Source organism: Pararge aegeria, chromosome 7 (assembly GCF_905163445.1).
Source record: "Pararge aegeria chromosome 7, ilParAegt1.1, whole genome shotgun sequence".
In the NCBI taxonomy this organism is placed as follows: domain Eukaryota; kingdom Metazoa; phylum Arthropoda; class Insecta; order Lepidoptera; family Nymphalidae; genus Pararge; species Pararge aegeria.
Window position 1 is genome coordinate 13,605,747 of NC_053186.1, and position 14,674 is coordinate 13,620,420.

General features: G+C 36.9%; 1 protein-coding gene across 1 annotated transcript; it reads left to right on the plus strand.

Moving 5' to 3' along the window:
• Positions 1 to 1,965: 1,965 nt before the first annotated feature.
• Positions 1,966 to 13,642, plus strand: LOC120625183 (hemicentin-1-like). The gene is made up of 17 exons (XM_039892166.1): positions 1,966 to 2,191; positions 3,182 to 3,411; positions 3,970 to 4,101; positions 4,181 to 4,267; positions 4,349 to 4,477; positions 5,205 to 5,370; positions 5,941 to 6,122; positions 6,686 to 6,758; positions 6,834 to 7,009; positions 7,773 to 7,944; positions 9,341 to 9,589; positions 9,732 to 9,804; positions 9,969 to 10,180; positions 10,789 to 10,966; positions 11,758 to 11,852; positions 12,335 to 12,488; positions 13,459 to 13,642. Exons 1-17 carry the CDS (start codon positions 1,996 to 1,998, stop codon positions 13,586 to 13,588), a joined length of 2,634 nt encoding a protein of 877 aa, XP_039748100.1. The 5' UTR covers positions 1,966 to 1,995; the 3' UTR covers positions 13,589 to 13,642.
• Positions 13,643 to 14,674: the final 1,032 nt, after the last annotated feature.

Consider the following 14,674-nt stretch of genomic DNA (forward strand, 5'->3'; position numbering starts at 1 on the left):
CTCTCAAGGTACTGTCTGTCGGTGGCGGTGTATTGTCTCCAAACTAGGATTTGACGATTGAATCATTGAAACTCCGAGGCCGAGAATAGACTTCCTCATCGTTACCTACTATGTTTGCAGGAGTTGTTCCTTGCAGGGCATTTAAGGAACACGTCCTTCAAAATTGGTTCCAATGGTCAGTCACCCTGTGGCTTAGGTGTAATTATACCGGCAGATGCACCCTTTAAACCGGAACACAAACAATGCTGCAGAAAAAAGCAGAAAAATGGTGGTAGTACTTCCCCGCTTCCCCTCTGTTCTATTACTCCCATCTACTGCGATCGCTAACCCGTCTGTCATGTGCCCAGTGTTGATTTTTTAATAGTAATAATTGACGGACCAAGCTGATGTCTCACCGCTTCGTAAGCGGGAAACAGAGGCCTATAAACAGAGCAACACTGTACAGGAGGAAGTCCTGCAACATGCTCTCTGTCCATCAATTTGTGACGAAGGAGTTAAGCCTCGTATGCCTGTTATTACACCAGCAGCCACGCCCTCCAGACCGTAACACAGCATTGCAACAATGTTGGTTAGTGGCAGAAATAAACAAGGCGACAGTACTTCCCTGGACGAGCTCTGTCACAAAAAGTTGGGCAAACTTAACAGCTAGACCAATTCCAGACCAAAACTGATACTTGGTCGAATTTTTAAAGCAAGCAAAAAGATATTTTAAGTCTGACTAGAACTCGGATGTCGGACCTCGTGATCCGTTGCTTTGATAGCAAAAGGCCAACGAGACAGTTTCATCAATTTCCTGTATTAATCATATTTAAAAGTCAATCAAACAACGAAAACTTTGTGTTGACAAAGTAAAGTTTCCTGCCAACCTTTAATCACACGCGCAAACTTTTTTCCCAATAATGACTGTCCAATCTCCATTTAATTGTTCATTCGTATTTGTATCCAAGTACTATGAAATTAAGGTTCAATTAAAAAACATCCGATTACGCACATATGACTAAAAATGGATAGCGGGCGTAATGCACTTGTAATTGCAAAGTTAGGGCAAAATGTTATCGATTTTATGTTTAATTTAGATACATTGTTGTGTTAAGTAGTGTACGCCTCTATATTATTTTCTCCTAGTACATTTCCTATTCTACTACAAGTTAGCCCAGTGGGTAGGACTTCGACTCCACTTTCGGGGTGCGAGTGCGAATCCTAGCACGCACCTCTGCCTTTTCTAAGTGATGTGTTAACATTTGCTTCAACGGTGAAGGAAAAAATTGTGAAGAAACCTACATAATGTTTTCAAAGGTGTGTGCAGTCCAACAGTCCGCACTGGGCCAGCTTGGTGGACTACGATTTAACCCCTTCTCATTGTGGGAGACCGTTGAAGTTAGCCCTTATCAACAATATCACTGGTAAGTGATGATGCAGTTTAAGATCATAGCGGTTGAACCTGCTCGGGGTTATATAGTAGAGTGCTAGGGTTCCGTAATTTGTAATAAGAACACCTGGTAAGATGGATTACAAAATCCACTGTAAGTCTTAAGACAATACAGAGTTCCAGAAGTCATTGTCGAGAACACACTTCCAATCGCAGGTCAACCGTTCGTTCTCAAAGTAGTTGATATCGCTTCGGAGGTCCAGAAGCTTCTTTACTCGGAACTCGTAAACAAGTGGACAAAAGGAACGATCTAGAAGTACCGTTTATAATTATGACCGACAAAACACTTTCGTATATAATGAACTTTGAGTTCTTAAAGGATATATGATGTTTACCTTCACCGTTTACTTAGGGGTTTTTTAATTGATTTTATTAAAAACGCGCATAACTCTGACGTGTGCGCTATTAATGGACTGATGATGATACAAAAATTAAAATAACTTAACTCCGACTCTTAACCAAAAGAGCCTGACCTTAATTATTAACAACAACTGTGGCACAGTAAAATAGCTTTACGTCTCAGTACTTACCAATCCTTTGCCAAAGTTAGATCAGAAATAGATGCCATGTTGGCTCAATACATTATTTTATTTTTGTCCCTTCGAACTGTCTTCACCGAGAAGAGCTTCACAATAGTGGTAGATACCACCAACTCCATGAGGGAGGAAGTACAAATTTTGAAAAATAATATTCAAAGTGTGGTGGATGCGGCACGAAATAGAAACTTCGAAAATTACATATTACTGCCATTTGGTGATGACGGTAAGTGTTTTTTTATTCCACTACGAGAACTCTTAGATGCAAACTCACCTGATTGTAAGTGACGATGCATCTAAGATGATTGCAGTCTTACATTTAAGGGGAACGGCAGTTGTAAAATATATTCGGTTTCCACCCGACATCGTACCGGAACGCTATATTGTTTGGCGGCGAAGCCAGATCAGACAAAATTCATAAATTATAAATTCCCGAACTGCCCCATATATAAAAGAAACCCCCGAGAGAAGAAGAAGAAAGGCTCATCAAATTTTGACAAATTTTCCGCTAGACTTTTCCTTTAAAATCTATGAAAGACAAGAAAGGTTGGTTCAACTTTCAACCCTCACAAAAAAGTTGAATGTTAGATTTTGGAGGACACTTCTCGTCTATGATATGGAAACCCGTAAAATTTAGGTGGATAATATATCTATCATGAAAAAAGATATGTAAAAGTGACATGTATGGTTCAGATCGATGTGTAGGTACTCGTATACATACATTTTTTTCTTATTACACAACCATAAAACTGCGAACAAAATCTGGACTTAATAAAGCATTTTCTACCTATCATACAAACATACATAGCGTATTATACGTCGCAGATAAATCTGTAATGTTGCTCTTTCTACATTCTCTCCAATACCCGATCTTCAGGAAATGTTGAAAATTATGACAATTATCAAGTATAGCTTATTATTTCTCGAAAATTTTTAATGCCTGAGGATAATTATTTATTTATTTACAAACATGATATAAAATGTTTAAGTAAATGTTTATGTTCTTGGCAACCCTAAGTCTTGGCGACTTTTCGGAGTGGTGCACAGTCCTCTGTAATTAAAACTTAATAAAAATTTGACTTTTTTGAAAATAAACAACATAATGAAGATGATAGTGCTAAACGTTTCTTGACAAACCCACAACAAAAAGTTCAGCCCGACCGGACCCAGGACTCATTAAATGAAATAGTTGTTCTTAAACAACATTTATTTTTAGATGTAGGACCGCCGTTGATAAAATCAGATCCTGAAGAGCTGCTGAATTTAATAGATCTGATAGAAGTAAGTGGAGGTCATGACTGTCCGGAAGATTCTCTGGCGGCTATAGAAAAAGCCCTCCAGATAAGCAAACCAAAATCGTATATCTACGTATTCACCGATGCCCAGGCTAAGAGTCAGATCAGACTAGAAACAATACAGAAATTGTGTCGGACTCGCGGAAGTCAGGTGACTATATATCGCATACCTAATAATTCTTCCTTTCCTTGAAACAGTGAAAACGGTATGGAAATCTCTTGAGAAATAAATATTTCCTTATATGCATATGTTTTATTTATTATATTTATTTCGGCTTCTGGTATTTATGACTATTAGTCTGTGTGTGGTTTTGGCAATCTCGGAATGGCATAAGATATTTGACATTATCATCTCAAGTCAGATATTATATTAATTTGAACTACTAACTTATTACTAGAAACTCCTGTGTTACTTCAAAACTGTAGGAGTTTATACGAACTTTCAGCTGCCAAAACCAAGTTTTTTGGTTTCTATATAAGCAGAATCACCGGTGAACGCAAGCCTGGTCGGCCAACGAGGTGGACAGACGTCCAACAAACGAGTTTCTGGTAGGTACTGGAAACAAACGACCCAGGACAGTGGATTTGGAACTCCTTACAAAAGACCAGCCGTGAACGTCAATCAATTGGCGTAATGATGATGACATAATAAAATACCTGTACGATATTGAAAAAATTCTCCCGAGTAAATATTTTTTATTTCTTTCAGGTAGTTATATTTCAAAGTGGCAAATGTGTGCCGCAGGGGTTAAACCAATACAACACCGTTAATATTTACTACGCCGTGGCTAATAGCTGTGGAGGTTCAGTGTTCGAGTTTGACTTGGGGAATTTTCGCCATGTAATTTTTTTTGCTATATTTTATCAACACATAGTATTTTAAGACTATCCAAATGATCACGATAATTGTTAACTTACAGGCCTTTAACTACATGCGAGAAATAACAAGTGTGGAGTGGAGTGCCGTCAATTCCCATATTGAATTTTCAGGTAGCAAAAGATTTACAGTAAGTATCGGGAATTATCAAACTGCTAAAGCCTGCTCAATTTTAGGAAAATAAAAGCGACTGTTTTTTTTCTAATTTTAGTTCACAATGGATGTATACACAAAAGACTTTATAGTTGCCGTATCGGGCAACTACCCTAGGATTTCCATCATAAATAGTTTTGGAGACAGTCCTCAAATCGAAAAAATCCTCGAAACACAGGCGTTTCTCGTAAGTTCTAATTTTGAAAGTTTCTCAAATTAGTATTAGATATAGACTGAGGTTCCAACTTCCGAGAGTAGCATAGGCTATTTTTATCCCAGGACAAGCAATTGCCCCAGATCCTTAAAAAAAAGCGTTTTAATTAATTAAATGATTATTGATAATGTTACAATAAAAATTAACTAAACAAATTCCCATAACAGTTAGGTCAGCGTGGAATGGTGCCTAGAATGCTGGCTATATTTCCACTTTTAACAGCTAGGCTGAACCTATACGCAAAAAATGACCCAGGTCTGGCCACAGATGAGGCAATAATCCGCCGTGCAATGACTCGCGAGAACGCTGCCCATTCTCTGTTAGTTATAAGTATATTCCGTATATTCCTGCAAAGCTAGCACAGGCAGGAGACAAAAATTATATCCAAGGGATATAATTATCGTGTCCACCTGCTAAAGCTCAGGAACTAAAGATTACACCCGTTTATTATTACACATATATTAATTTTAATATTATTTCCACTTGTGCGCCCGTGCTCTGAGAGTTGATAAAGCTGTGGGAGAGAAGAGGTTTATATACTTTCCCCGGGGAGATAATTGTCTCCTGCGGGGAGAGGAGGGTTGGTGAACACTGTATTCTTATCTGCCGTCACCATATGGCAGGAAAATATATATTACTACATTATAAGTACTATAAGAAAACTACAAATTGAAATACACATTATTATTGTTTATTATAGGTAATTAGAGTTAAGAACGCTGGAATTGGCGAGATAAATACGGACGTATCCTGCCAAGGAGCTGCGGTCACAACGTTTTATGAACGAAAAGAGGTAACGTTCCAGGTGGGCTTCTCTCCATTACGACCGAAAAGTCTTCGGGAAACTTCATCAAGACCATTATCAGGTAAAATATTTAACTCGGTACAGATAAATCTTTGATACTACGGTTTGGTGCCTTAGCTCAGTTCTAGCTCGTGCTCAGCACTTAACTGATACTCGGTCCGATATAATCGAGTAGGTATAAAACTATGTCGTTCAATATATGTATATTTCATGGTCGTAAAACTATGTCGTTCAATATATGTATAGTTCCGCTAGGTTTGATATATACATATATTTTTATTTCATTTTGTTTTTTTTAGAGCATCGAAAATACTTAGTTGGCGCAGAATGACGTGTGCCGAGGTCCGTTAGTTAGTATTTTAATCATCATCATCAGCAGCCTAAAAGCGTCCACTACTGGGCGTAGGTCTTTCCGAGGGCACGCCCCCACACACCGCCCTCCGCTTTTCCATATATATACTTAATATTTTCTCCGTGTATAGGTAAAACACTCGTTACAATAAAAAAAATATATAATTTTATACATTAATCCATTCTTTAATTCTTCATATTACGTGACAGTTGGTAATTTATACATAATATAAGTATTATAAACAATACATATTTATAAAGGTACCTTAACAATTTTCAGATGTGGATGGCTACATGCTTATATCACTACCTGAGGAGTTATCAGCGGAACTGTTAACTGTTCAGTTGCAAATGATTAATAACATGGGAACCAAAATGTTGCAATATTATGCGTTGGATGGAAGAAAAAATCTGTACGTCGCAGAACTATTTATTGCGACTCATGAATCCTTCAAAGTGTTCGTAAGTAACGGTTAATCCAAACCATAAATTGGACTTTGGAAGCTACGTTAATACTAAATAAGTCGCAGAGCAAACGTCAAGTTAGTTGACTTGGGCGTATCTGGTATCGGCAGTATCGGAGGAGTGGCTTGCATAAAGCTGATTTAAATTGGAAAAAAATCTGCAGTATGATTTTATTAAAACTTTAGGGTATATGCGAGTTATAAATAGCCCTACCCTCAAATTTTTTTCACTGGAGACTTTTTTTCAATTTATGTCATCTGCCCGCTTAGTGCAATAGCAATTTATTTGTCAATATATCTAACAGGTGTAAGTTAAGCTTTATTTTTGATAAGATGGACGAAGAATTCATAGACAATTACCCCACAGACACTCCATCGTCAAGAGCTAAGAGAAAATACCGCCCATGAGCAACTACGTCGTACATTATAATGTTCCAATTTCATTTAAATCTTTAAACGAAAGTTTTTATAACTTTATTCAAAAAGAGCTTGGGAGCTGTTTAACATAATTCAATATATTGTTACCATCGACAAATTAATTAATTTCCAGTAATAATCTAGATATTATGCCGAGACGAAGTGACTCAACAGGAAATCCCAGGTTACAGCGCAGTTTTAAAACCTCAAGAATTTGGTAAATATAACGATTGATTGAACCCTGTTATATAAATTAACATTTAGAATTTTGATTTTATAACCTAACTTACAGAATTTGGAAGAAATGGCAAACATATAACGCAAACAGCCCCAAGGCTACATCTCCTAGAACCACAATCGGTTTTAATAAACTATGGAACTAGTTATACGGGAGCCTGTAAAATTGATTCTAATACTAAACCAGATATTTGGTGGGATAACGATGCTGGGGAGACTTTGCCATCAAGGGTAAAAATTTAAATTATTTTCTAGTTTAGGAAAGGTCTGATGTCAGAAGTAGTGGAAGTCCTTTCCTCTACGAAATACCTAAACCTACATCTAAATATAATAACCCCTATCTAAGTTCAACATACTGTTTAACTGTTGTTACACCTATGAATGGCTAGAACTAGGTTTAAGCAGTAGGTGTAATTGGCTAGGTAGGTATATCCCAGTGGCGTGCATAGGATTTTTGAACTGGGTATGCATAATCTGCATAAAGAAGGAAGATAGCATAAGATTGAAAATTCTTTCCCCTTATGAGTTATTCAAAAATTTTAGGGTAGGCAGTGCTTTTGTGCTTGTATGAAGTGAACGCCACTGGTATATCCTATTTGTTTTAAGTAGTTGTAGTTTTGGGTTGTGGCCCGGTAAATTAATTGGTTTGGTTATTTTTTTAATTAAGTGGCTACCCACGTCTTCGTTCTATGTTATATGTGATTCTGTGACCTGACCTCCTACTATGCAAAAAACATATAGATCTCTTATTCTGTAGAAAACAAAAACCAATCTATCCAACAGATAAAAACAGATAAAATTAGCTTTTGTACTATTACAGTCTATTTTCTATTACCGTGCAAAATTGCATCTAGATCCAGTTATTTGTTGTGGCACGTTTTGAGTGAAACATCTATAAAAACTTTCGCATTATGTAATTCAACGAATAATTTTGAAATTTGTTTAATACATGTGATTTTTTAATCGTCACCTTCTTCATTATTATCTTTCTTAGAGTGCGCTACTACAATATCCATCTACATACATTAGTTACGTAAGCATCCAGTCAGCTACTTATAACCAAACAATGATTTGCAAATGTAAAAATCAAGACGGGGAAGATGCAGTAGAATTTAATGTGTACGTCAACAGAACAATAACTTTTGAAGTTGTAAAATACCCGGTTGGTAAGTAATGCAACATTTTAGTCTTTATATTTATAAATAATTTTTACACGACACTGAATTTATATGAAGGAATGTTTGTATGTAACTACTTTATAACCTTCTCACGGAAACTGACAATCCTAAACTTTTTGGAGCGTCAGACCAAGCCATATCGATTCGTTATTCGATCGGAGTAATTCGGCTGGGTTTTTTCGTCTTTATTAGCATCATTATCAATTGAAACGATAACTACCACTGCTGGAGATAAGTTTTTTTTGAGGAATTCCTCGGTTATGTGCTGAATGATTCCAGCGACCTGCGACCCATTGCATATCGTCTGTCCACCTGGTCAGAGGATAAGCGTTGCCTTGCAAGGTCGCCATTCCAGCACCTTAATTACACCGACCACACTTCTTGTTGGTTAAGAAATAAGCATGTCATCATCATCATCATCATCATCACATCAACCGATAGACGTCCACTGCTGGACATAGGTCTTTTGTAGTTCCAAGTTCCACGATTCTGAGCCGCTTGGATCCAGCGGCTACCTGCGACGCGCTTAATGTCGTCTGTCCACCTCGTTGGGGGTCGACCAACGCTGCGCTTACCAGTTCGGGCATGGCAGTAGTATTTTCCAATTTTTTATTAATTTTCTCAATAAGCTCTCACATAATAGAGGAGACCTGTGCAGGTCAGAGGAGAAGTGGGAGATTAAAAATAGGCGGAGGATGATGATGACGTGAGCGATTAAGCCTTGTCATCTTTATCATCATATCAACCTATTATCGGCCCACAACAGGGCACGGGTCTCTTCCCGCAGTGAGAAGGAGTTAAGGTCGTAGTCAACCACGCTGGCCCAGTGCGGATTGGTGGACTCCACACACCTCTGAGGACATTATGGAGAACTCTCAGGAAAGAAAGTTTCCTCCCGATGTTTTCCTTCACCGTATAGCTTTGTGGTTAAAACTATTTAATTGTTATAAATAGTATTGAATTATTTAAATTTACCCTTTTTGCATCTTTACGTAAATTACAAAATAATACTCTAGGTAGTGGTTGAGTTCGTTCCTAGGCGTGCACAGATAGAGGTGCACGCGTTCGGAGATTTATTTTTAATTTAGGCAACTGAATATCACCAGCTTTAACAGTGAAGAATACTTACATGCCTGAGAGTTTTCCATAACGTTCTCAAAGGCGTGTTTAGTTTACTAATCCGCAATTGACCAGCGTGGTTAACTACGGCCTGAACGTTTTCCGTGACGGGGATCCATTCCCAGCCATCTATTGGAGCATATCTATAAATGGCTGGTAACGGGTTTATGTTTATGATGATTATGTTGTGTATTGATTGTATATTGAAATTTATAATACCTACAGAATGTTCTAAAACTGCATGTTATTTTACGTTTTTGTGCAGATACGACTATTGAATTCGGTAAAGAAGGAAAACTCTTCTGTGAAGCGAACACGTACCCAGAAGCTGATATAAAGTGGTACCACAACGATACCCTCATTGAGGAATCAGAAAACGTTCTGATTGTAAACGATGAGCATGCGTTAATAATAAAAAAGATGGCAATAGATGACACAGGAGACTATAGTTGCGAAGTAGCAAACAGTATAAAAAGTGAATCATTTTCAGCCAAGGTTTATATCACTGGACTTGGTAAATATTTGTAATATCTTTATTTCGAAATATAACAGCTTATTATAGCCACCAAGTTACCTAGTTTTGCTAAACGTATGATGATTGAGTTGGTAAATATAAATAACTATGGGATTCCGTGTAATATATTTGTTTGTTCTAGAACCACCTCAAATTAACTTGGAAACAACGGAAATTATTCTGAAGCCCGGCGACTTTACTCAGGAAGATTGTGTGTAAGTCAATAGCAATCTGATATCTACGTGATTCAATGCTAATTAATGCGTTCAATAGGAAATCTATGGCTCAATTTATGTTTTGGAACCACTTAGTGACCCATCTTAGGTTTCAATCTTTCTCCTAATTAAACGAAAAAATAAAACTAAAAAATTATTTTTAGGGTTATAAAAGGAATACCGGAGCCCGAAGTGACTTGGAAATATAAACCAGAATTAGACAATTCTGACTACGGATCATTTCCAGACGGAGTTATTGTTGATGGTAAATCTTTGAAGATACCTGCAGCGGAAATTTCACATCGAGGCTTCTATGTGTGTGAGGCAGTGAATTTAATCGGCATCGACTCTCAAGACATTAAAGTGAAGGTGCAATGTAAGTGTTAACTTAGTTGCACGTTTTTAACTAGGGACGATAATTATTTTTATTCTTAGTAATGTAGTGAGCATTGACAGAATATGGATAAAGGTATTTTTCTTCTTATTATACAAGGCTTGTAGGTGCCTTGTGGTGACGGCAAATACAGCCACTCCTCCTTTTTGCACGCGCGTAGTACGAGGCGACTGAGGGAATATAACGGAGTGCGGGCAGCAGCGTCCTCCTAACTACTACGATACGTCTGCCCAGCGTGGTGATTATGGGCAAACCCTCTCGTTCGGAGACGTTTTGAATCTAGCATTGGACTTTTTAAAGCTATTGATATTGATGGATGATGATGATGAGAAGGAAATCTTCACCTTCATGTGAACAGTAATCATAATATTGAAAAAATTTCGTTCCGCAACCTTACCCGACATTAATACTTTTAGAAAAATAATTGCCTACTGCACAAAGGTTTTATTGATAAAATATTTTAAATAATTATTAAAACTGTCTTTTACATTAAGTATTATGTGTTACAGTTTGTATGAAATAGTTATTTAACACAAAAGCAAAAACCAGTAAACGAGAAAAAATGTGTTAATTTATATATACTTCAACAGATGCACCCAAAATCAGTAACGATGAAGAGATAAAAACAGTCAAAGAAGGAGAACTGGTAGAATTGCCTTGTGATGTTGATGCTGTACCCAAAGCTGACGTTCACTGGGATATGTATCAAGATGACGTTATCATAGCTTTTAATGGCCGACATCATACTGATGATAGAAACACACATAGGTAAAATGACAAGTTTCTTGTTCGTTACTTGATTAAATATATTTATTTATTAGCCTAAAAAGGTACTACTTACTTATTTTTTTAAATTCTAAAGAGTTTTAAATGAGAAATAGATTGTTTTACTTTGATGGGCCAAGGCATTGCAAAGTTAGGGGTACATTTAATTGCGGTAACTCATGTGAATAGTAAATTTTAATCAGCACGCCGCGGCGCTTGCCTCTTTCACGGGATAGAATAATGGTTTTTAAATTATAAAAGTAGAACAAGACCAACTGCGTATCTTGGTGGCTTCTTCTATCTAGAATGTCTTCCAAACCGGTGGTAGAAACCCGGTGGTTCAAGCAGATGGTCTACCTGATGGTAAGTGACACCCTCACCTGTAAACATTGCCACACTTTGCAGAGTCTGCAAGGGACAAGTCCTGCGGGATGAGGCCTTGTGTAAGTCAATCTCCGAAGGTGTTAAGCCTCATGTGCCTGTAATTACACCGGCATTCACGCCCCCAGACCAGAACACAGCAAAACTGCAATGCGTTTTTGCGGTAGCATAACGCCAATACTTCGATGGATGAGCTCTCTCACGAAAAGTTCTTTTTTTTTTTTTACACACGGTACGGAAGGCGGGAGGGGTTTTTAGTCGGTAGGAGTCCGGCACTAAGCATAGGGATGTCAAAATAAAAATTAAAAATGATCTTCTTATGTATCCGTCTGCTAGGTATACCTTTGCCCCTGTGGGCAAGAATAAATGAAGAAAATAAAAAATGAACGCCTTTTATTTTTTGCAATTTTTAGATTTACCGCTCATTACAACGATTCGGGAATGTATCACTGCATAGCTGAGAATGAAATGGGCAGAGCTATAAGAACCGTCACGTTAAACGTATTGGGTGAGTTTTTAGGTCACTTAATAACCATGTACCTAAGTAGACAGCTAAATACCTTAGCTTAAATATAATATATATATCAATACTTATTTTTATAATAAACTCTCGAATCTAGATGGGTATATCTGGTTACCAGCTCCGTCTGCCAATATATGGAGCTCTCAACGTTGATAAATCATTTTTTCGGTAAACCGTGTAGCAAAACGTGCATAGGAAGGCATTATTTGATTTTAAAACGCATTTGAATAGAATGTTAAGTGAGAATTTTCTGGTTTTTTCTCTACAATGTAATTAACAATTAATCATACGAAGGTTCTGATCAAAAATGCGGCGAGCCATTATAAGTCTTAAAATAAGACGTACCTTTATGTACTTATAGCACAAATCCTGGTCGGTACAACCTTTAATTTAGAAAATCTGATATGGAAAGATAACCAGTGTCAGCATGTGACTGGTCTAAAGAACTAAATAAATCCTTATTTTAGTTGCACCGTACATAGAACACCAACATTGGGAGAATAAGACAATGAGAGCTGGAAATACGTTGGTGTTGCCCTGCGAAGTAACCTTCGGCAATCCTGTCCCTTCAACGAAATGGGAGTTCATTTCGCCAAAGTTTGAGACCACAGTATTGCTAAGGTAATAACTTAATCATTGATATCCCTTTATGAAAACGGGGAGAAACAATAATTACCAGTCTAGTTAACGACCCAGACCCTAGTTCTGGGCACATGCCTCCTGTCTTGAAAGAGGGATTTGGAGTAGGTATAAACCCACTAAGCTGTTCCAATCCTTACTTATATTTAAAATATGAAACGTCCAAACTAAGCAACCAATCAACTCGATTTACCGATGTTGAAAGGACGTAAGGTAGGTATTTTTTTTTTTATTTCTCCAAAAAACTGCTTTGAATGATGATGTCGTGAAACGGAACGTTGGTACCTCCAGTCACTGGTCTCCCTAACGTAGGTACTAACTTACCTCCAAATTTAATTTAAAATTCAAAAATTCTTTATTCATGTCACAGGCACTTATCAAGCGGTCATACATATATGTTTACACATACTTATATATTTCCACAGTCACTGCACGCAACGACATTAAGTACACGAGCAATGTTAAGACAAAAGTGGTTTTTTATAGGCCTTTTTGTTTTTAATTCTGAGCAACTATGACGTCCTGAAGTAAACTTTAGTAAATGAACCGCAACAACTGGTTAGTAGCAGCAGAGATTTTTGTGACACTCGCGCGGAGAAAAACTGCTGCCATGCTTATTTCTGCCGGAAATCCATATTGTTGCAATGGAATATCGTGACGGTCTAAAGGGCTTGGTTGGAGGTGTAGGCCTATCACAGGCACTTATGAAGCGTTCATACATATATGTTTACATAATTGTAAGGGGATGGTGATAACTTCTTTCACCAACTTAAACCTAAAGCTACGAGGGTTCCAAAGGCGCCATGTTCTAAGAAGAGCCCACAACAACCTTATGTAGGTTTGATAATTTAGGTGTCTTAACTAAATTATCAAACATACATACCACTGCGTTACGAAAATTTTCTCCACGGGAATTCTCTCAACAGGTTCATAAATTTTATTTTTATTACAGGAGCCATTCCATGGGAAACCTAGAATTGGTTTTGGCAAATATAACCCGTAGACAAGAAGGTACTTATCAATGCGTAGCAGAAAATGAAGTTGCGCCTGACGTAATGAAACTGTATGTGAAAGTATTGTAAAATTTTATATTGGTACCTACGATTAACTTAATTTTATAATTAGAATTTACCTAGACATTAATAAATGAAATACTTAAATTTAATGAAATATTTTTTCCTGCATTCGTTTTTTATTTTTTTATCCTTGGTTCGCCTATTGGTAAATTTCTGTTTTAATAAAATGTTACAGTAAATTTATAAAGTGGGTAAATAATTAATTTTTGATAACTATAACTTCATATACTAGATATTTATGTTCGTGACATTGAGTTGGTGGGTATTTTGATATAAATACGGCTGCATTATCGATGCACCTCAGTCCTATATGGACTCGAACGATGCAGAGAGACCTCCCGGTGTCTTAGTCGTTTATCAAAAATATTTTCTACCTTATTATAATAGGAAGGAGGTAGAAAATATTAAATAAGTTCTCTATGAAGCTACCTGCACACACTTAAAATAATATCATTGACAATATCCTGCAATTGTTTTATTTCACTACAAGTTTAACCCTTGCAGTGCTAAGATGGTACCGGGTTAAACCAGTTAGGTGGTATGACAGTTATATTTAATAATATTCAGTTTCTACAAGACTTCGTACTGGAACGCTATATCACTTTGCGCAACGTCTTTGTACGGTGGTAATCAACGGCCCAGGCCTCCCACTGACCGGATCATAGAAAATTCTAAAATTATAAATTACCAAATTGCCATGTCGGAAAATTAACACGGAATCGCATACTTAAAACCACATAGCTCACTACAGCATGCAGTCACCGATGCGCTGTGCTGTAAAATATTGTCTATTGTCAATAATATTAATAAGAAGATCCTTTAAAATTTATAATAATATGCTAGCAATTGCATTGATCATAATATTTTACATTTTTTTAAAATTGAGTTATAGTTTAAAACCTTTAATAGTTTCGAGCCACATAACAAAATAATATATTAATAATATAATATGTGTGGTTTAATAACTATAGTGGCAAGCTACGATTTATGCAAGACTTAAAAATGTTATCTGTAAAGTATGTCAAAGAATGGCTGCTGAGCTGAGCTGTCAATTTTTTTTGAAGGTGAAATATTTTTAAAATATTATACAGC